The sequence below is a fragment of the Kryptolebias marmoratus genome, linkage group LG1, assembly GCF_001649575.2.
Source record: "Kryptolebias marmoratus isolate JLee-2015 linkage group LG1, ASM164957v2, whole genome shotgun sequence".
Classification (NCBI taxonomy): Eukaryota; Metazoa; Chordata; class Actinopteri; order Cyprinodontiformes; family Rivulidae; genus Kryptolebias; species Kryptolebias marmoratus.
The window spans coordinates 314,784-337,875 of NC_051430.1; the positions used below are offsets into that span (position 1 = coordinate 314,784).

Here is a 23,092-nt window from a genome sequence, read left to right on the forward strand (position 1 = left end):
TAATAAACATAAATCCAATGTGTACTCGCAGCTTTGTTAGTTGAATCCTGGTATTGCGTTATCAACATGAATAACACTCCTTTTTCCCCTTAATGTTCTCTGGTCAATATGGCGATGTTTAAACATTAAAATAAGATACACCACAAATACAAAGTGCACAAAGAGTACAACTCACCATAACACTGAATCAGTGGGAGCCCTGTGCCTGTTTCTCAGTAACAAGACATCTCTCTAGGGCTTCCAGAGACGTTTGATTTTTATTCATTTTGCTAGCTTGTGGGTTTGTTTTTAGGTGTAACGTATCACGTGGCTTAGATAAGCGTTCTGACATGCATCAAGAGTGAGTCATAGATGGATGTAGTGGAGAGAATCCAGTCAGTTTTTCCAAAATTAATGTTGTTCAGCCTCCCAAAATAAAAAAAACAGAAATACTGTAAGTTAATTATTATTTCTCTGCGGCCCGGTATCAAACCCACGGACTGGTACCGGTCCGCGGCCTGGAGGTTGGGGACCTATGATTTACATGTTCATGGCTGCTATAACTGCAGCTGACCTTTAGATGTCATTGGTGGGCTGCATTTTTGAGGCTGTGATGCTTCAAGTTTTTTTTTGGTACAATCAGGAAGAAGCTTCAAAAGCTTCACAAGGCTTCATCTGCCCATCTCTAATGTTCTGTTGCATCTTGGATGGGACAGAAGAGCATGTGTTAGAATTGCAGAGGAAAAATGCAGAAGACTGAAAAGCAATTATGTAACAGAAGTTTTACTTGCAGTCTCCTTATTTCATGTAAAACCATATCAACAATATCAAATGTTTAAACTAAGAAATCATACCATTAAAAAAAAGAAAAGGGAGTTTTAAATTTGATGGCAGCAACACATCTCAAAAAAGATGAGCCAGGGGCAGCTTGAAAAATAAGTGGTACAAATGAGGGGGCATTTTGCATCAAATGGGGTTAAGGGGTTAATTGGCAACAGGTCAGTTGAGGACTGGGTATGAAAAGAACATTTTTTGAGGCTGAATCTCTCAGAAATACAGATGTGCAGAGGTTGACTAGTGTACAAAAAATGCTTCTAAAAATAGTGTGACAATTTCAAAATAATGTTATTCAACAGAATATTGAGAAGACTGAATATCCCATAATCTACAGTTCACAATAACATCAAAACATTTCAAGAATTTGGAGAAATCTATGTGAGCAAAGGACGAGGCTGAAAGTCTATATTGCATCCCTGTGATTTTCGCACCCTCGTGTGGCACTGCATTAAAAACAGGTCTGATTCTGTTCTGGACATCACTGCATGAGTTCAGGAACACTTCCACAAATCATTGTCTGTAAACACAGTTCACTGTGCCATCCACAAATGATGGTTAAAGTTCTACCATACAAAGAAAAAGCCAAACGTGAACAACGTACAGAGGCATGTTGGAAAACTTTTCTGTGGTCAGACATATTAAAATTAGAAAAGGGAAGCGGGGCCATCTGGCCTGTTAGCACACAGTTCAAAAGCCTTCCCCTCTCATGGCATGAGCAGGTACACATCTGGAAGCCACCATTAATGCAGAAAAGTATAGGTCAACATATGGCTCCATCCAGCAAGAAATCTAGCAAAGAAAGCCCAGGACTGTTGAACAGTTGGAATTCTACATCAGACAAAAATGGGGCAACATTATAACTGACCTTAAAAACCAATAAAAATGTCTATAATTCAGTAAATTCTACAGATATTGTACTAAACATTGATGTGGTAGTAGCTAAGTCATCCCTAACATATACCATCAGCATGCCATCATGCATTATCACAGTACAATGACCATAACATTATTTTCAAGGTTTGACCAAAACAGCTATAACTTTGTCATTTCAAATCATAAAAGGATCTTAGTTTAAAATTCTGGCATTAAAGGTGGTGAGTGATGTGCATTGCTTCACTGGATTTTTTTTTATATTGCCCAATATTGTGAGATTATTACTGTGTTTAGAAGCACATGAATTAATTTTATTTTAGGCTATGTTAGATGAAGTCAGTGAAAACGAGCCAGAGTCCATAAATTAAATATTCTTTAACACTTTATTCAACGATACTTTTACATATTATGAGTCTTCTGTTATATGATAAAAAATCTTGAAAAAATAAATTTGCTTTGGCATAATAAGAAAATGTTGACAAGTTTCCTCCTGTACAACATGATGTGAGACTCCTGTTCCACCACAAATCTCAAAGGTGCTGAATTGGATTAAGATCTGGTGACTGTAGGGCACTGGAGTTCAGAGCAAACAATGATTTTCCAATTTTTTTTGTCTAATTTTGGTGAGTCTATGTGAACTGTGGCCTCAGTTTCCCGGTCTTAGCTGTAGTCCATCTGCTGCTGTAGCTCATCTGCTTCAAACTTGGACGTGTTGGGTCTTCAAAGACCATATTCTGCATAACTTTGTAACAAGTGGTTATTTCAGATACTGTTACCTTTGTGTTATCTCAAACCAGTCTGCTAATTTTCCTCTGACATTAAAGTTATTTGTCTACAAAATGCCATTCACTGAATGTTTTATCTTTTTTTGGATCATTCTCTTTAATCCACAGAGATGATTGTGTATAAAAATCCCAGTAGATCATCAGTTTTTGGAATACTCAAGACCAGCCCATCTGGCATGAACAATCACACCACATTCAAAATCACTTAAATCCCCTTTCCTCCCATTCTGATGCCTGGTTTGAACTTCATTAAGTTGTCTTCCCCACGTCTACATAACTAAAGGCATTGAGTTGATCCCATGTGATTGGCTGACTAACTGATTGTGTTAACAAGGAATTGAACAATTGTACCTAATAAAGTGGCCGGTGAGTGTATGATCGACTTCTGTTACTATTAAATAATCAGTTCAAATATTTCTAGGACATTGGCCTCACTACACTTCAACAAACTTTTAACTTTTGATAATAAAAATGATGATGAGAAATTACACAGATTCAAAATGATTGTAGTTCAAAATTATTCATATAAAAAGCTTTAGTCCAGTCTCCACAGTCTGGCATCTAGTTATGGTCCTGCATCCACTGTTCGGTCCACTGAAGGATTCGCTCCAGGTTATGTTCCAGGTCCTCGGGGGTGTTGTTCTTTAACTGGTGGACTATCTCCTGTTGGTACGCCTCCATGGCTTCTTCATAGATGATTTGGAAGATTTCACACTGCACATTGTCCTGCAGCTTCTTCCCTGTGTAACCTCTGAAAGTCCCACAAAACACAAGAACAAAGTGTTGGTGAAGAATTTTCTTTAACTTCAACTTAACCCAGAGGAGAAAACTGAAAACTACAACCACTGGCAAAAATTATGGAATCGCCACTTTTGGAGGACGTTTTTTCAATTGTTTAATTACCTCCACCTAGGAGATTATGTTGTCAGTAGTGTTGGAGCCTACAATAATTTAACGACCATATGCCCTTGCGCTCTCTGAGTGTTTCTAGTTTTGTGTATATATATATATAAAAAATCTGATATGCCACATTTTTCAAAATTCCAATCTTTTTGCATTACGGAACAACAATAAAAAAGACAAATACAATTGTAGTCATTCACAATTGCTTTCTTTATCAAGTAAAGAAAAAAAAATGGAATCACTTAAATTTGAGGTAAAAATGTATAGAATCATGGGGAAAAACATTAGGCCATTAGTACTTTGTTGTACCACCTCTGGCTTTCATAAATTGGCTTGAATTCTCTGAGGCATGGACTAAATAATGACAAAGTGTACTCTTCATCAATCCAACGGTCCCAACTGTCTCTTATTGTTGTTGCCAGATTAACTTTGCAGGTTGGAGCTTTGTAATTAACCGTTTTCTCTAATTTTCAATACAGATTTTCAAATGGGTTGAGATCTGAACTATTTGCAAGCCATGCCATTGAAGGAAAGCTTTTATGCCCTTTGCCCTATTATCATCTTGAAAAATTAAGTCATCAAATTACTGGTATGTCCCCCGTGCCTTTTTACCTGACATGCAGGCCCATATTATCAATGCTGCGAGCTAAGGAAATTTAATTTTTTTTTCAGGCTTCATAATTGTGTTAATGATGGCTTATGTGTGACATTTTTGTATGAAAATCAAATTTTTTTAGGTGATTTCTTACAGTTCGGTCACAGACTCCAGTTTCCTCTTACTTGTTTCTCATTTGATTTGTTGTGCTTTTTCTGTTTTCTAGACATCATTCTTTTAAGTTTTCTATCTTGACACTTTGAAGTCTGACTAGGAATAACCAACACCTTATGCAACATTCCGTGATGATTTACCTTCTTGAAGAAGTTTCATAACAGGTCTCATCTTTGTTTCAACTGACATCGCCCATGTTGGAGCCATGATTCATGCCAATTCGTTTTGTGCAACAGTACTCCGAGGTGTGAGCACTCTTTTTAGACAGAAGACTAATTAGCAGATTTATTTTAATGTAGGTGTTTGATTTGAAACTGCAAATTACAGTGATTTCATAAATATTTTTCTCAAATTTGAAAGATTCCACATTTTTTGGCTATACTTCTAAAAAAACAACAACTGTGACTCACTACAACAATTATATTTCTTTTCTTACTGTTTATTAATACCAGAAGGTTGGAATTTAGAAAAAAATGACAGGTTTGTGGCATTTATGCAATTTAGTTTTTTATACAAAATTAAACAATTGAAAGAGCATCCTCCAAGAGTAGTGATTCAATAATTATTGTCAGTGGTTGTGCTTATTTAGTTAAGAATCTTAAGGTCAAACCCTACAGGTAGTATTTCACTGGAAAGACTAAATGGCACTCAAAAGTGTGAGATTAAGGCTAAGGTCACACTGCAGGTCTCACTGAATTCTGAGTGTTAGCAACCTGCAAGCCATAGAGCCACATTTTGAGTGGCCAATTTTAGAATTTTAGTCTATTTTCATGTGCAAAACTTGCAAAACTGTATTGTAGTTTTAGGTGGGGGTTATAAAATATTTCTTGGTGCATCACAATGCATGTTTCTATAAAAAATCTCCATCTGATTAATACTCTGGTCTCATTTCCTCCTACAAAGGTAACACTAAGATCCTCTTCTCACTGTTGAACATTTCTTTTCATCCCCGTGACTCTCTCCCAGCTCACTTTCACTCCAATGACAGCTGTAACTCTCTCATGCTCTTTTTTACTGATAAAAATCACCAAAATCCATCAAGAATTGTCCCCTGTCTCTCCTCTTTCTACCCCATCAGAATATTTTACCTTCAGTCATCCTTTTTCTACCTTTTACCTTCCTTCCCCCTCTGAAATAGCTGACCATTCAAAATGCCAAGCCCACCACGTGTTCACTAGATACTTTCCCCACAGTTCTTATAAAACTCTGCCTTTTTCCACTTCCTCCTATCATCTCTGCTATTATCCACTCCTCTCTCTCTATTGGAACTATTCCAACTATTCTCAAAACTGCTGTCGTCACACCAATCCTTAAAAAGCCTGGTCTGGATCCCAATAATTTCAATAATCTTCGCCCTATTTCCAATCTTCCATTCATTTCCAAAATTCTGGAAAAAAACAGTTGCCTCCCAGCTTCACCACCATTTAACACAAAACAGTCTGTATGAAGCGTTTCAGTCAGGTTTCCGCTCCGGACTCTGGTTTACTTTCAATTCTCATCCTCCTTGATCTCAATGCAGCTTTTGACACCATCTCTCACAGCATCCTCCTTCGCAGACTTTCATCCATCGGCATCTCCGGCACACCGCTTGCTTGGTTTCATTCTTATTTCACTGGCCGCACTCAGTTCATTAAACTTAAATCTTTCAGATCCCACTCCTCCCCTGTGACTTCAGGCGTGCCCCAAGGTTCTGTTCTGGGGCCCTTCTATTCATCACTTACCTTCTCCCCCTTGGCAATATCTTTCATAGATTTAACATTCAATTCCACTGTTTTGCCGATGACACCCAACTCTTTGTTTCCTCAGCTCCCAAGTCTTCACTTCCACCTTCCTCTCTCACTTCCTGTTTATCTGAAATAAAATCCTGGTTCAAAGCTAACTTCCTTAAATGAAACAGTGCTAAAACAGAGTTTCTACTGGTCGGCAGTAAATCAACATTATCCAAAGTCAACAGTTTCTCCGTCAACATCGACAACACCCAGGTTTCGCCCTCCACCCAGGTTAAGAGTTTAGGTGTCACTCTAGACAGCACTCTCTCCTTCCATTCACACATCAATAAAACTACCCGGTCCGCATACTTCCACCTTCGGAACATCAACCGACTCCGCCCATCACTCTCATCACTCTCTGCCTCCATCCTGGTCCATAGTCTAGTCACTTCTAGAATTGATTACTGCAACTCTCTCCTCTTTGGTCTCCCTCTCAAATCTCTCCGTAAACTTCAAATGGTTCAAAACTTTATAGCCACCTTGTTTTATTCTAATTGTGTCTTAATATTGTAAAGTGTCCTTGGGTGTCTTGAAAGGCGCTACAAATAAAATGCATTATTATTATTATTTACCTTTCATAAACCTGTCATGAACTTCTCATGGCTGCCTCTTCAGCAGTTCATTGTACATCTCTTCCTCCAAAACAGGAAATCTGTAATCTTCCACAGACTGTGGAAGATTGATCTTTATTTCTACAACAACTCTTGGTTGTATCTGAGCATGTGCAGACAAAAACTTTGACTTTTTTCATAGCAACAGCAGCCACTGCATCATTACATGCTGCTATTTACAAACTGAAACAGAGAGTGTTATTCACCTGTTTTCCAGCCGAGTGTAGAGCTGTGTGTTGTCTGTACGGAGGACAAAGACGATGTGGAACCAACGTTCTGGAAATAGGTCACAACTGTGATAGTCAACGATCATCCCACCTTCTCCCATCTTCTCATCCAGCTCATCCACCACCTGAAGGAACAAGTATTATTTAGTTTACAATCTACATAACTTTATTTTGATGAAAATATACATTTGTTAGCATAAAGTTTGGGAAGTGGAGAGGTCTACTTGAAAAAAACTAGGAAGTTATATTTATTAAGGCTCAGGTGCAAAAAAAGTAAAGATAAAGACCCCGATCAGCCATAAAATTATGACCATCAATAAAAGAAATAAATAAAAAAAAGAATGTTGCAAACGTTCTTTCAATTGTTTAATTTTGTATGAAAAACAAAGTTGTATACGTGCCACAAAACTATCTTTTTTTTTTTCAAAATTCCAACCTTCTGGTATTAATAAACAGTAAGAAAAGAAATATAATTGTTGTAGTGAGTCACAGTTGTTGTTTTTTTTTAGAAGTATAGCCAAAAAAATGTGGTATCATTCAAATTTGAGAAAAATATTTATGAAATCACTGTAATTTGCAGTTTCAAATCAAACATCTACATTAAAATAAATCTGCTAATTAGTCTTCTGTCTAAAAAGAGTGCTCACACCTCGAAGTACTGTTGCACAAAACGAATTGGCATGAATCATGGCTCCAACACAGGAGATGTCAGTTGAAACAAAGATGAGACCTATTATGACACTTCTTCAAGAAGGTAAATCATCACAGAATGTTGCATAAGGTGTTGGTTATTCCCAGTCAGCTGTGTCTAAAATCTAGACCAAGTAAAAATGAAATGGAAAGGCAGTAAAAGGAAAATGTACTGGTAGACCAAAAAACTTGACTTTTCTATCTTGACTTCAAAGTGTCAAGATAGAAAATTTAAAGAATTATGTCTAGAAAACAGAAAAAGCACAACAAATCAAATGAGAAACAAGTAAGAGGAAACTGGAGTCAAAGTCTGTGACCAAACTGTAAGAAATCACCTAAAAAAAATTTTTGATTTACATACATTTCATGAAAAGGGGTGTTACGGCTGCAGTGGTTTCTGCCCTTTTCCCTTGTAAGGGTCTGGAGACAGGCCAGTGTTATGTTTTGCCCTGATTGGTGCTCTGCTGCTTTAAAGCTGCCATGCATGCAGCAGAGGGGAGGCTTTTCCCTCTTCCTCCTCAGAACCCATTTTGGCTTGGTTTGTATCTTATATTTGGGTTTTGTTAGGTTTGTTTTGTATTTGCTTATTTCTGGTTAGTTATGGGTTTTGCATTAATCTATTTTGGTTTCTCATTTCAGGTATTCCTTTTTCAGGTCTTATTTCTTTAGTATAATTTAATAAATTCAATTTTAAAGTATTCAGCTACTTGACGAATCTGCTCCTTTGTAAGCTTTTCCACAAGTTCTAAAGTTGGAGAAGCCAAAATGACTGTTACTTCATTGTTCAACTGAATTCAATCTCCCTGTGGATTTAAAGCTCTCAAGAGTGGTGCTTTCAAATGACACAAGAAATTAGCAGTTTAGGAACGTGGGTTTTAAACGTAACCGACCGGGACACTACGGGTTACATTTGACACCACATTTTTTGTCATGCTCTCTGCAGCCACACCGTGCCATTAAGACATTGGTCAACTGGTGAAAATTAATTTTAACGTGTGCCCATGAAATGAGAAGTAAATTCAGACAAATAAGTTGGAGCAATTTATTTACTTATATCAAAATAATACTGTAGGTGTTGTGTGTCACAAATTTGATGGGGTTTGGTGTCCCCCTTTTCAGAAAACATCTAAAAAAAGTAAAATTCTAAGATAATTAAGCCATCCAGGTTGTCACAGTTATTTATTCATAGTTTATAGAGGCAACCATTTTGTTTTTTTTCCCCTGTTCAAAAGGATAGTATGTTTTCACTGATCAATAATTTTGACTGTGCAGTGGTGACCCCATTTCAGGAAGTGACCCATTTACACACAGAAATGTCAAAAGAAAGCCATCATTAACACCCAAATAGTAATTAATGAAGATTACTGTCTGAAGAAAACATGTAAATTTCCACAGTCACTGATTAAATGCAACTGCATTTCAGATAAAGGCACGGTGATTCCATATTTTTTTCCTGTACTTGATCTAAAAAAAAATTGTGATAGACTACAACAATTATATTTATTACTTTTTTGTTTCTTAATGCCAGATGGTTGGATTTTGAAAATGATATTTTGTGGCATGTCTGTAATTTATTTGTTTTGCAAAATTAAACAAATGATCAAACATCCTCCAAGAGTGGTGATTCCATCATTTTTTGCCAGGGGTTGCATTAATCAACATAAATCTTACAACTTTTAAACCTCTCTATGGACCGAATACCACCAGGAAGAGCTGTCAGGTGCAGTGCAAGCCTGGTGGCAGACAAGGACAGGACCCCAGGCATTCTAATTCTTGGCAATGTAAACCAGCTCAAGGTACATGGAACATCCCCTCACTGGTGGGAAAGGAGACAGAGCTCTAGGGTTTTGGTACCCAACTCATAGAGAGGAGCTGGACTCTTTTCTACTTAGGAGTTGTCCAGGGAGAGAGGGGTTTGGTGAGTGTGGCGACACTCACAGGCCCTTGGCTGAGAGCCTTGGTGTGGAGTTTTTCCTGGTGAACAGAAGTTTGCCTCTTTGAGGCTTTGAGCACAAAAGTAGAAAGGTTCTGTCTATTGTTTGTACCTATGCAGCGAACAGCAGTTTATATTACCTGGCCTTCTTGGAGTCTCTCGATAATGTCCTAGAAGGGATGCCATCTGGGGATTCTGTTATACTTCTGGGGGACTTCAATGTCCATGTGAGCAATGACAGATTCACCTGAAGGGGAGTGATTGGGAGGAACAGCCTCCCTGATATGAACTCAAGTGATGTTATTTTATTCAACTTCTGAGCTAAGCATGGGTTACCCAAAACAAACACATGGTCGAGTATAAAGTAGTACATAAGTGTACTTGGTACCAGGCCACCTTGGGTCATAGGTCAATAATAGATTTTGCAATTGTATTAACAGACCTGCAGCCTTATGTTTTAGACACTAGGGGTAGCGCTATCAACTGATCCCCACCTGGTAGTGAGTTGGATTTGCTGGACAGGAAGTCTGTCGGACTGACCTGGTAAACCCAATCAACTAGTGAAGATGAACGTTTGACAGAGGCCCCTGTCTATGAGATCTTCAACCTACACATTCGAGAGAATGATGTTTGGCAGGCCACCAAGAGTGGAGATTTACAACTGTATTACAAGAGGCAATTTGAGAGGGTGCCATGGGAGTACAGGCTACCAGAGTTGCTTTTAAGGATTATTCGGTCCTTGCATATTCAAAGTCAGAGCTGCATTCACACTCTTGGCACAAAGTCAAACTAGTTCCTGCCACGGGTTGGACTTCTTTATAACTGCTCGCAAGTCACAACTGCTTGTCTCTGATTCTGTTTGTAATGTTCACGAACAGAATCTAAAGGCACAGTAAAGAGAGGAAAGTGTCAGGTTTGGGAATCTCAGGGTCTCATCTCTCCTTTTTGCAGATGATAGTGATTTAGTTGGCATCTTCGAGCCATAACCTTCAGCGTGTACTGGGGCAGTTTACAGTATGAAGCAGCTGAGATGAGAGTCAGCTCCTTTGTAAGGTAGTCAGGCTCAGTCTTATAGATAAGATGTAATCTGGGGGTGCTTCAAGTACCTGCTTTTTCACATCACAACAAGTTAGTGACATGGTTTGGGCATCTGTTTAAGATGTGCTTTAGGCACCTTCCCTTGTAAGTTTTTTCAGGCATCACAGCACTTCCACAACTGCAGCTCTCATGGAAAAAATGGTGTTAGAGGAAGGAGGACCTGCTAAATATTAGGCTGATCTTTGTTTGCATCATCAGTGCTCAGTATTTGCTGAGCTGGTCGGGAAGGCTAAAGGAAAAGCAAAGTGATTGTAAAAATAATATAACTCACCCTGTCTTCATCCAAAACAGGGCACTGGTACTCTTCATCAAACCCATCATACAGCTGACCTGTTCAAACAGAACATTCATTGGATCAAGGAGTACTGCTTGACACCTGCCAGTTGTATTAAATAGACCACATTTATACAGCACTATTTTAGACTTGCAAAAATCAGATTTTTGCCCTGATTTTAATCCACTCAATCACATACACTCTTCTGAAGCTGAATTTCTACTGAAACATTAGTCCTGTTGCAAGTGAGTTATGATGCCAACACAGCAGAGATCCTGTTAATCCGGCTGTTTGAGACAAGCTGCAGTTATCCACTGAAACAGTGGACAATTACAGAGCCTATAAAAAGAACTTACCCCATGCTTTTATTGTGGTCAAAAATCAATCATGGTCAATATAAATTGGTCTTCTTTTAGAAAAATCTTAACCCCCCCCACCCCAAAAAAAATCAAAATAGAGTATAATAAAAAAAATCAAATGTCAAAATTAAATCAAACTTCTACAGAGTGTTACCAGTTAAATACAAATATGTGTTCTGAAATAAGTGATTGCATAAATATTAACCCCCTTATCAGAAAGTGCAATGAACGCAAAAGGATTTCCAAGGCACTAAACATTCCCAGGAGTTCTGTTAAATCCATCGTCAAGAACAACACAGCAACAATTTTTTTAAGTCAACTACTGCGTCTAATCGCTGCAGCCCTACTCTGCACCACAGCTCAAGTTTACAGTAAATCTTTCTCTCAAATGCTTTGATGCATGTATTTTAAGTGCAAACAATGAATAGTGTCAAGTTACAAATAAAAACAGATTTCCATAAGGCAGCAAAAAAAATAAATGGGGCAATTCACAAAAAACAGCTCTAGAATCACAGAAGCTAAATTGAGAAGAATTTGAGATGCATGTGACAACTGAATATATTTTGAGTTTTTTTTTTTTTTTTTTGATCATGCTCCAAATTCAAGTACTGCCAGCCTGGATGACTCACACAAGGTAATTGAAAAACCCTCATAAAAGTTTGAAGACAATTGCAAATCACTTTGTAATTTGTCTTTAACAGTTGCAGCCCAGTGAGATACTGGCTGCTTTTTCCTGGTAATGACATTTACATCAATAAAAGATTCTGAGCCAAAAAGTGTTCAGTTTTAAACTAGGCAAAAAAAAAAAAAAAAAAAGTGTGTAGTTTTGAAAAACTGTTGTGAGGTGATTCATTTTTGTTTCACTTTACCTTCTTGTGCCAGTTCTCCTACATTAACGTAGGTCAACCCTGTCCTTATGGCTAACTCCTTTCCTAGAGTGGTCTTTCCTACACCAGGGGTTCCTGTGAGCAAAAGCATGAACACTTTAGATTAGAGTTTACTCATCGAGAAAAAAAACATTACAGCTGGTTATATGGTCAAAACTTCCAATAAACCTGTAGTAACCCTGACGGCTTTAGTTGTTTAAGTCCTAACTTCACAGATGCCAGCTGATCTGAGTTCAGAGACAATGCTGGTTAATGCTGACATAAAAAAGAGAGGACTGGATTCAGGGTCTGTCTCTGCTGTCAGATAATAGAACTATACATCTGAACCACCGCTCCTATATTAAAACAAAATATTATTTGTTTGTGTAAAAAACAAATGAGGCAAACCTTTGACCAAATATTAACAAAAAAAGAAGCAGCAAAATGTGCAACATAACCATCCAATTAGTGTGCACAGAAATAACACAAATGATTTTAATTCAGTTTGATTCGATTTCAAGTCTCTTTTTCCTAATAAAGCACGAGAAGTTGAACTAATCTACTGAAAAAGATAAAGTTATCTTACAGACAGGAAGCACATCACCTGTTAGCAGAATATTAGGCCGTTTAATCATCCTGATGGTGTGCTGCTAACATCGGACACGTGTTTTACTGAGTAAACTTGAAGGAAAGAAGAATAATCCGGTTATTACGTCAGGTCCACCTAAACATTTTAGTTCTCGGTGAATTAAAAAAACAAACAAACCATGAAAACACGTCGCCGAATCAAAAAAAAGATGTGAGTAAGCCGCTAAATGTCCAAACGTCATTAAATACCGCATGGACCACAAAAGCAACGTCTTCTTCTACAGTGTCTGCAGCCAGGGGCTCTTCTTCCTCCTCTGTTTTTGGTAATGTGTGCACAATACTGCCCTTTGCTGGTGAAAAGTTAAACTTCTAATACTTCCTAAAGAAACTGAAGCTGCCTTTACATTGTACTGCTGGTTCTTATATTGGCTAAGTATAGATTCAATAGAGAAAACAAAAACTCTCGTCTGTATGTATTTAGTTATATTTTAATATAACATCTAACCACTGTTGTGGTGCATGTTCAAAACTAAGCTAGGTTCTTTCTGTGTGCAGTTTCCATGTTTCCCCATGTTTCCATGTTTCCATGTTTCAAAAAATATATTCATGTAACTCTAAATCTGTGCTTTTTAAAGTTTACATTATTTCTTCCTTTCTGCTTTGTTCTGTATTTTTGGTTGTTAATTTCTATGTATAATTTTCCTTTTTTCTTCTGTTCTTTGAAACTTTATTCTGTTTTGAAGCTTATACTTAGTCCTTTACAAAAAAGTTTATTTTTTATTGTTAATTTGCACTCTGACTTAAAAAGGTAATAATAAAGTTCGTTATAAAAATAGTCTATTTTTCCTCGTTTCACACTCCACTCCAGCAGGAGGCGGTAAATCCACCAATAAGCTGATTTTTCAACCGCCAAAAAAAAAAAAAAAAAAGAAGGAAAAGACTACGAAGGAGAAGACGAAAAGATGTTTCATTGCTATAACAAAAGGTTCAGAAGGGAATGAAAAGGCGAAGTCTGCATTTGATGTCCAGTTATTAAACCAGGTAAATTCAACTGACTACCGGAAGAAAAAAATTAAAACCATGAAACGTTTTCTCGGTGTTTAGAAGAAGAAGCTAAATTTTCAGTAGGTAAATTAAAAACAACTTGTCGCTAAGAGATATTTTCTTTTTATGAATAGAAACGTCATAGAGTTTTGTTTGTGTTCATGAGAGGTTAGGTTTCCATTTAAAACCATGATCGCTCCTCTGCTGTCTGCCAGCATCATTGTGGACCACAAAACTCTGTACGCTGCTCAGGTTCTCAGTTCTTAAACCGCCTAAGTTCAGGTTCTCACTTCTTAACTTGTTAGCTGTGGAAGTTTTCATTCTATAGACTGTTTCACAGGGCTCTCAAGTTTAGATCTGAGCTTGGAGTGGGATTTTAAGCTGGTAGAAGTCGTTATATGACGTCATCACCAAATTTGCATATTTGGTGATGTTAATCAGGCTGTAGGAGAGAGGAATATCAACGTTGGCAAGACAAAAAATGAGTAAAAAACACTCAAAAAAGGTTTAAAACTACAAATTAACTTTATGAATTAATTTTATAATTATTGCTTTGCCTGATCCCACACTATATAAATCAGTTTTGTTAGAATATCAAATTTAACCAAAGGACAGTTTTGTATTGTGGAATTGCCAGTTCTACATTCAACCCTCCTCATTTATCCAGGGTTGGAACCAGAGGTATTTATATTATTGTGACAGAGTCAGTGAAAAAACAATATATTCAAAATTATATTTACATTATATATTCAAAATTCAAATTCAAAATTATATTTACATTATATTTACATCCCGCTTTGTAATCCAGGACGGCATCAGCGGCAGCTTTACACATAAATGATTTATTTGCAAAGTGGACACACAAGGGTGCAACTATCTACTTTCTGAGGGGTATGCAGACACATTACAGCCACCTTTTTTTACCTGTTTACATGAATAAATCTTTTTTATTTATGGATTTATAGCATATAATAATTGATCTTGGGTATGGCCCATCAGAACATCTCTGAGGGCCATTCTCCACCATGTACTGTGTTGAGAAACCATGTCTTAATATTTATTGCTTTCAGAGGAATCTCACCTCACCACTTAGTTTCTCTCACTGGATCTTTGATGTTGCAGAAAAGACGGACACGCAAACTGAGTTCCAGACTAGAGGCGACAGGAGCGGAGGTGAAGGAGCGCAGGGTCGCCTGATCAGTGATGTGTCTCTGTTATTGATCATATCATTTACACATGCACAAACAGCTGGTAAATACAGAGAATGCCGACTGGATTTTTTTCCGTCATTGCTTTGGCGCTCCGTCTAACACGCTCCTGTGCGGACTGTGGACACAGAGTGGAGCGGGTCTCCTCTCTGCTGTGAGATTGACAGCTGTCAGTGCTTGGAGAAGTGAGCGGGGCTTACGACACGCTGAGTACAGGAACTGCTGAATGATTGATGCTTACACATGTAGCCGCCAAAGTCTTAATAACACAGAAAAAAGTCACTAGATTTGTTGCTAGTCACTTTAAAAATGTCCAAACGGATTTGAAAACTCACTAAATATAGCGACAAAATTGCTAAGTTGGCCCCTATTGTGCTCCAGCCCGTGCGGAAAACATTGCGCTGCACATTGCGCTGCACATTGGTTCCTCTTCAAAAAAGGGCGTGTGTGCGTGAGTGTTTTTTTAGCGTGAGAAATACAAAGTGTGGTGTGTGAGCGTTTGCACTTCACAAAATGCGTGTGTCTCACGGTCAATGCGTGAGACTTGAGAGCCCTGCTGTTTCACCTGCAGGTTCCCAGTCCCTAAAGTGCTCCCTGTGAATGTTTTCAGTCACTCTGCTAGTCTCGGTCCCTGACTTTTCAGTCTGTTTACAGGTTTTCAGTACTTCTCTTCTGGTGTGTCCCAGATTGTTCTGTATGGTGCAGGTTCTCAGTGATTCTATAAAGTTTTGTCCCTCATTGTTCCTTGTTTTCAGTCTTTCTCTGAAGTGCTGTCCTTGATGTGAAGCTACAGGCTGCAGGATGAACAAGCTGTCGCTGGGAGATAAAGCCTCTTCAAAAAGAGTAAGTTTTTCCACAGATGACATATCGTCCATCAACAGAATCAGACATTGTACTGGACTTTGCTAACACTTTACAAGATAATTTATTTTCTGCCACTTATCCATAATCTGGTAAGGTAATTGCAGTTTGGTTAAAATGAAAGTGTGCAGCATTTGAAGTAGCAGCTGATTTATGACCTTTGAGGTGAATTAGATTGAGTTGCAGAAAATTTCTTCTTGGCTGTGGCACTTTGTGGAAACTTCCTTCGCATTCCTCTTACTTCTGGTGTTTAATAGATACAGATCTGCCTCTGCAGTTAGAGCTGATTCCATCTGCATGTGCTCCTAAACCACAGGGATTTTTTCAACAGGTCTCAGTATTGAAGTCGGTTCTGAATGTTTTTTGTTTGTGTACTGCAAAATAACTGCAGTCATTCACAAGTCTCACAGGTTCTTTTTACATTAGGCTCCTGTGAACCTCTGTTTTTAGAGTTGAAGCTTTCTTAGCTCGATAGGAACCCATGAGTGGTGTAAAAGGGATGAAGTTAGTATGCAAGCCTGTGTGGATTAGCTAAGTAGGTGAATGCGCACTCAGCATCTTCTTCTTTTTTCGGCTGTTTCCTTTTCAGGGGTCACCACAGCGAGTCATCCTCCATCTAACTCTGTCTTCTGCGTCCTCTGTCCTCACTCCAACTACCTCCATGTTCTCTCTAACTGCTTCCATATCTCCTTTTTGTCTTTTTCCTGGCAGCTGCATCTCTACCATCCTTCTACCAATATACCCACTGTCCCTCCTCTGCACATGTCCAAACTATCTCAGACTGACCTCTTTTACATGTGCTGTACCTCTGATTACCTCAATCCTAATCCTATCCATCCTTGTCACTCCCAAGGATAACCTCAACACCTTTGCTGCCACCACTACGAAAATCTTTCTCCACCCACTCCATCCTGCCTGGACTCTCTTCTTCACCTCTTTACCACACTCCCTGTTTTCCTGGACAGTCTACCCTAAGTACTTGAAGTCCTGCATCTTTGTGACCTCTGCTCCTGAAAGCTCTTTTTACCACCCAGAGCCTTTACCAGCTCCTTTCTGAACTCCTCACAACATTCTTCCTTCCTCAGCTATCACCATTTGGTCCTCTTCTCTGCCTTTCTTCTTTTCATCTTCAACACAACATTCATCCTACACACCACCATCCAATGCTGTCTGGCCACGCTCTCTCCTGCCACCACTTTACAGTCTACAATCTCCCTCAGGTTACCTCTTCTACACAGAATGTAGTCTACCTGCGTCCTCCTGCCTCCACTCTTATAGGTCACCCTGTGTTCCTCCTTCTTTTGGAAATAGGTGTTGACAACAGTCATTTTCATCTTCATGGCAAAATCCACCACCATCTGTCCTTCCTGTTTCCTTTCCTTGACACCAAACCTACCCATCACTTCCTCATCTCCCATTTCCTTCACCAGTATGTCAATTCGGATCTGCTCCAATCTCTACCCTCTCCTCCATTGGAATACTCTCTATCGATTTTTAAGATCTTTCCAGAGTTTCTCTTTCTCTTCTACATCACATCCAACTTGTGGAGTATAACCACTGACAACACTGGACATCAGACCTTCTACTTCTACCTTCAGACACATCACCCTATCTGACACTCTTTTCACCTCGACTACATTCCTTGCTAACTCCTCCTTCAGAACCACCCCTACTTTATTTCTCTTCCTATCCATACCATGGTAAAACAGCTTAAACCCTGCCTCAATGCTGTGAGCCTTGCTGCCCTTCCACTTGGTCTCTTGTAAACATAATACATCTACCTTCCTTCTCTGCTTCATACCCACCAGCTCTCTACCTTTGCCTGTCCTTACGTTTAGAGTTGCTACCCTCAATCTTACACTCTTGCACTTCCTCGGTCTCTTGGCACGTTTCCCTCCTCGTGGTCTTTGACTAACAGTAGCACAATTTCCGCCAGCATCCTGTTTTTCAACAGCACCGGTCGTTGTTAAGCCGGGTCTCAACCGATCTGGTATGGTGCCGCTTAACTCTCTTGTTTGTTTTGGCAAAAGTGTTTTATGCCGGATACCCTCCTTGACACAGTCGCTACCCTTTACCCTGGCTTGAAACCGGCATGAGCGATACACTGACTTGTGCTCACTAGTGACTGGTTTAGAGGTAATAATGTGACTAAATATGCTAAATAAGACCTTTGGACTTTTCTGTGTATATGACAGGTAAACAGCTGGGTGGATTCATCCTTCTCGGATTTTTCAGAGAGACCAATCGTTCGGTCTGGAAGGACAAAAGTCGAGCATTCTTTTGGGTCCAGACTCAAAGAGAAGAAGGTTCAGAGACAGAAAGGAGAGACAAGCAGGTCTGATCAGCTGACAACCCAAAGAGACTTGGACGAGACAACCTGGGTAGACAGGTACTCACCTGGTTCACAGGTCAGATTCAATACTGGTATATATGTGTGTGTGTGTGTGTGTGTGTATGTGTATATATATATATATATATATATATATATATATATATATATATATCAGGGTTTCCCCCAGAAAAGAAGAAAAGAGGCTTAGTCCGGTGGTAAGTGGCCGTTCGCCAGCTGACAGTGATTTAGTAAAAAAAATACGATTAAAGTTGACAGGAAAGTTGAAAATATGGTTATTTATTATGTGATATTGTAAGATATTTGTGTCAAATATTTACAGAACTACAGTTGAAATACTTTTTTAAACAAAAAAATACAATTAAAATAAATAAATAATAATAAATACTAATTGATTGCACCTAATTTGAATCCTAATTTAAGTCACATTTACAAATAATCTATGATCTAAGCGCGCGGTGGAGGCGTTTATACTTACGTCGGAGTAGTATTCTCCAAAAAGACAGGGGGCAGTACGCTACGTAACCAGTGGAAATACGCTGAAAAAAAAAAAGAGAGCAGATTTTCTGGCTGTGATACAGAGAGAATGTTTAAACTTTAAGCATTCAGTTTGACTGTCATTGATTTATTTGCTTTAGTTGTGATTCGCCCATTGTAGGACTAATATTTTTTCCCTCTGTGGTCAATAAACACTCTTTTTATCAGCTACAGCAGTAATGTCCTTCCGTGAGTTTTGAGCCGTTTGATTATCTCTGTGATCTCTCATAGAGGGATCATATAAATGTTGATACAGGCAAACCAGCTCCGCTAGAGCACTGAAATCGTCCATTTTAATGGAGCGCGGCGCGCGTGGTCCGCGCCAAGTTACAAAAACAGGGAGGTGCATGATGCGACACCGCGCAGGGTCTCCGCACAGGGGTGGGGAAAGCGCGATTGCGTCACTGTTGGCGCGGTGATCAAAGCATCAAGCTGATGTGGGTGGGGAAAAAAATGTGCATAAAAAATGACGTATATTACAAGCAACAACACTGGGGGAAACCCTGATTACATCAAAGTTGGATCAGCCTGTAGTGTGTTTTTCCACTTAAATTTTGTGCGTGACTCCAAATCCAGGCCTCCATTGGTTAATAAATTTGATTTCCAGTGATGATTTTTGTGTGATTTTGTTGTCAGCACATTCAACTTTGTACAGAACAAAGTATTCAATAAGAATATTTCATTCATTCAGATCTAGGATGTGTTATTTGAGTGTTCCCTTTATTTTTTTGAGCAGTTTATATGTGTGTGTGTGTATACCGGCAATATGGACACATGTTCTATATTGCAGCCGACAACCAAACATTTTTCCTGAACATTGTTCAGTGGTAAAACCAGCAGAACTAACATGACTATCTTCTTGTTAGAAGTGGGTGGAGCTTCACTTGGGTTGCTAGGTGAGGGGCTGGGCTCGGCTTAGGGTTGCGAGGTAACGGGAATTGTGAGGCAACAATTATGAGGTTTTTAAAAGGTTGTTTTGCAGACTCCAGAAAACATTTACTTATTGTCAAAAAACAGCTGGGTGTTTTTTTTTTTTTCGCTTTGACTGTTTCTAGAAGCAGTAGATACCCAAATGGAAGTACAAAACATGCAAAAAGTAAATTTTGCATAATAGGTCCCCTTTAAATGACTGATCTGATACAAGTTGAATAATTTGTGTTGATGTAGGCTGAATTGGCTGTTCATAAAAAGAAGATTGAAGAAGTAGAGAACTGGATGAAAACCCACATGGATGCATCAAAGGTAACTGGATGGAACTGTTGTTTTCTTGTAGTAAGAATTTTTAGACTGTGTTTATGTTTGGAAGTGTGTGAATTTGAAGGTTTGCGTTTTCTCTATTTGTTGGTGTTTATAGGCTGGTATTCTGATACTGACTGGACCATCGGGCTGTGGAAAGACAGCTACAGTCCACGTTCTGTCCCAGGAGTTGGGTATCAGAGTCCAAGAATGGACCAACACATTCAACTTAGAACCATACAGCAGCAGTCAGCAAGGTGAGAAAAAATATCATTGTTTACACACAAGCCCATATGAACAGAACAGGGACAATGGTTAAGACAACGTCTGCAGCTGATTAGAATGAACATCTGTCTGGTTATAATACTCACATGTCTAGCGCATAAAGGTCATAGAGTGGTCTTGCCAGACTTTAGACCTTAATCCTGTAGAAAATCTGTGGAGGGAGCTCAAGGTAGGAGTTGCCAATCAGCAGCCTAGAAGAATTTCTGTAAAGAGGAGTGGGCCAAAGTCCCTCCTAAAATTTGTGGAAACCTGAATAACAATTACAAGAAACATTTTACCTGCAAAGGTATGCCTCCCAATGTACTTGGGCTGTGCAATAAGTCATAGTTTTAATTGTTGCTCTAAACGATCACAAAAACAAAATAATCAACAAAAACCTATTTTTATTGAAACTGTTTTCCCATATTTAGGAGCGTGTTCTCACCACCTGAACAAGCTGCAGCTGCACTCCCTTTTGCAGCATCTCCCTACCTTCTTTCAGATCATACTTTCAATCTGTGTTCTACATGTGCTTTCCACACTTTTGATCCAGCTTGGGAAGTAGCAACAAAGCCAAAGTGGCCTTGATATGAAAGGGTAAGCCAGGATCACAGGACAAGTGTGGCAAAGTGATGACATGAAATTTGTGCAACAAACCAGCAGCAGTATTTTAAAAACAAAACCAACCAGCAAGAAGATAATTTTTGAGAAAAACTAGGAGTGATAACGACTAACTGGAATGACTGTGAGCTTTGGGAGCTTCTTTCAATAAGAACAGAAGATGAAATTCAGTGGCATATTTGGAAAGCCATTAAAAGAACCAAAACACAGCTGATCTGCCACCATTGATTTGAATAGTAAAGGAAAATGCCTGACAGAGATTTTGTGTGTAGAGTTCATGTCGGTGCTGCTGAGTTCTATGACATGCCACTTTGGTTCCACAATCCCAGTGGCATGTTATGGAAGTACACACAGATCAACTTGTGTGATGTGAATGACAAATGAGCCCTAAAGGGGACTTTTTGTTTGTGTGTTTATTGTGGAACTATGATCTGAAAAGCTCTTGTGGAGCCCTGCTGCTCAGAAAGGATGACATTTAACACCTAGAACAAAGATTATAATGGAACTAATCATATCTAAACAATGAGTGTGATTAGAAAATAATTCTCCGGTAAGTTGTTGGTACATAATGACTGCGAACGCACAAGGAAATATGTGAGGACTCAAACAGTCAGGTTAAAACAGGAAAGAGAGAGCTGTAGAATTAATCAGATATTTTGCTATACAAAATACTAAAACTTAAGCTGTTTAGGTGAAATGCTTTCAAAACATGATTATATTTCAGTTTAAGTTTATTAATTTAGTGTTGAAGCAGCTCAAAGCTGCCACTGGAGTTTAGAGGAAACATAATCTATTAGCAAAACAATCGGCACAAGAGGCTGCAGTTCATCACCATTACCATCCTCATTTTTGATGGCGAATTAAACAGAACACAAATACATTGTAATAGTAATACTTCAATTTAACTGTGATAGTTTTTAAATCTAGAGTGAATTTTGTATTAAATTATTAAAATTTCACTAATCTACCGTATGATAAGGCGTGTTTTCAAACAGACTTTTTTAAAATGGTGCTTTAGCCTGAGATCAGTAACCATGTACCCAGATAACGGAACCAGAGTAGTTTACTTGTATTCTTTACTGTTTACAGGTGTAGATACAGTATGTTTTTTCTGTGATGAATAAATTAAGCTATAGTGTAATAGAAGAAATCAGTTTCTGAGATTATTTATGTACATTTTCAACATGTGCCTTTAATATTTCTGTCTTTAACAGAATCCAGAGTGAATGTTTTTTCCTGCAGCTCCCAAATAGTCCAGTTCCAAGACTTTCTCCTCAGAGCTAACAAATACAGATGTTTAAAGATGGCAGGTGATGAAGAAGCTACAGACAGAAAGCTCACACTTGTGGAGGTATGTACAGCATCATTTAACATAGCTACTGATTTAATGTTTTCCTGATATTTTAATACTGTTCATATCAATATAACTGTACACCATGGTCCTCCTCTCTCTTTCAAAACAAGAACAACTGATTTTTAGCAGTTCAGTTCCTCATTAATACCTTTGAATCAAAGCTTGCATTAAAGAGGGAAAAGGAAAAGTGTTTTTTTTTTTTGAGTAGAGCCACTGGTCCTCCAAATCAAAAAAGGTCTAAGGTTCTTCAGGCAAGTCATGCAAGAAGAAAACACCTGCAGAGATTCAGGACTCACTAGAAGAATTATATAATGTGACCTGGAAATGTGTACAAAATGAGCCACTATGTGACAAGTTAAAAGAAAAAAAAAGTGAAACCAGACAAAGACAAAATAAATTTTCCAAAATGTGAGATTTATCACTCTGGGACATGTGGCCATATGTTGTTGTTCTTTTTTTGACCACTCCCTTCTGCAGTGGTTGCCACAGCAAGCGATTCCGCATCAAAGATTTGGCAGTTGTTTTCTGCCAGATGCAACCTGGGCTTGAACCTGCAGACTCAGGATTACAGGACCTGAGGGGACATCATGTGTACACATTATGCTCCAGCAGATTTTTTGTTGTTGTTGATAAGTGTTTTCTTCATGGACTGGGTGCATCATGCCTGAATGGAACTTTTAAAAGTTCAGTGGCAGTGTTTTGTGTTGTTATCCTACACTACGCTGTTGTGTGCAGTTTGACATGGATTGGCCAAATCACTGAGGACAAAATGAATGCAGACACACACATGAAGCTCTTTATGAGCTACTGAAAGCTGTGGTAATAGAAAGTAAGTAAAAGCTTTGAATATCCTCAAAACAGCCCGCAGAACTAGAGGCTAGACGGGTCTTTACAGTGGGGAGAACAAGTATTTGATACACTGTTGATTTTTCAGGTTTTCCCACTTGCAAAGCTTGTAGATGACTGTAATTTTTATCATAGGTACTCTTCAACTGTGAGTGATGGAATCTAAAACAAAAATCCAGAAAAATACAATGTATGATTTTTAAATAATTA

The 23,092-nt window shown here is 38.6% G+C and overlaps 2 protein-coding genes across 7 annotated transcripts in view; one reads left to right on the forward strand and one right to left on the reverse strand.

The window, feature by feature from the left end:
* Window positions 1–746: 746 nt before the first annotated feature.
* Window positions 747–12,891, reverse strand: ak6 (adenylate kinase 6). Of its 2 annotated transcripts, XM_017437075.3 has the most exons (6): window positions 12,740–12,891; window positions 12,578–12,654; window positions 11,977–12,069; window positions 10,746–10,804; window positions 6,733–6,878; window positions 747–3,225 (listed from the first exon to the last, which is right to left on the reverse strand). In XM_017437075.3, exons 2-6 carry the CDS (start codon window positions 12,606–12,608, stop codon window positions 3,036–3,038), a joined length of 519 nt encoding a protein of 172 aa, XP_017292564.1. In that variant the 5' UTR covers window positions 12,609–12,654; window positions 12,740–12,891; the 3' UTR covers window positions 747–3,035. The 2 variants fall into 2 exon arrangements, with proteins under 2 accessions (XP_017292564.1, XP_017292563.1); XM_017437074.3 differs by having other exon boundaries at window positions 12,578–12,867.
* A 562-nt stretch (window positions 12,892–13,453) lies between these two features.
* Window positions 13,454–23,092, forward strand: part of rad17 (RAD17 checkpoint clamp loader component) — a 40,609-nt gene continuing 30,970 nt past the window's right edge. For 3 of the 5 annotated variants that reach the window (XR_005233806.1, XM_037978480.1, XM_037978485.1), the window contains exons 1-6: window positions 13,454–13,602; window positions 15,569–15,656; window positions 17,870–18,082; window positions 19,729–19,803; window positions 19,916–20,054; window positions 21,897–22,033. Coding sequence is in view for 4 of the 5 variants with exons in the window: in XM_037978480.1 (XP_037834408.1) it covers window positions 15,615–15,656; window positions 17,870–18,082; window positions 19,729–19,803; window positions 19,916–20,054; window positions 21,897–22,033 (606 nt within the window). In the remaining variant the exon portion in view is untranslated. Of the gene's footprint in view, window positions 13,603–14,727; window positions 14,779–15,568; window positions 15,657–17,869; window positions 18,083–19,728; window positions 19,804–19,915; window positions 20,055–21,896; window positions 22,034–23,092 lie in introns of those variants that run through there. The other 2 variants (XM_037978481.1, XM_037978487.1) reach the window with 2 other exon arrangements.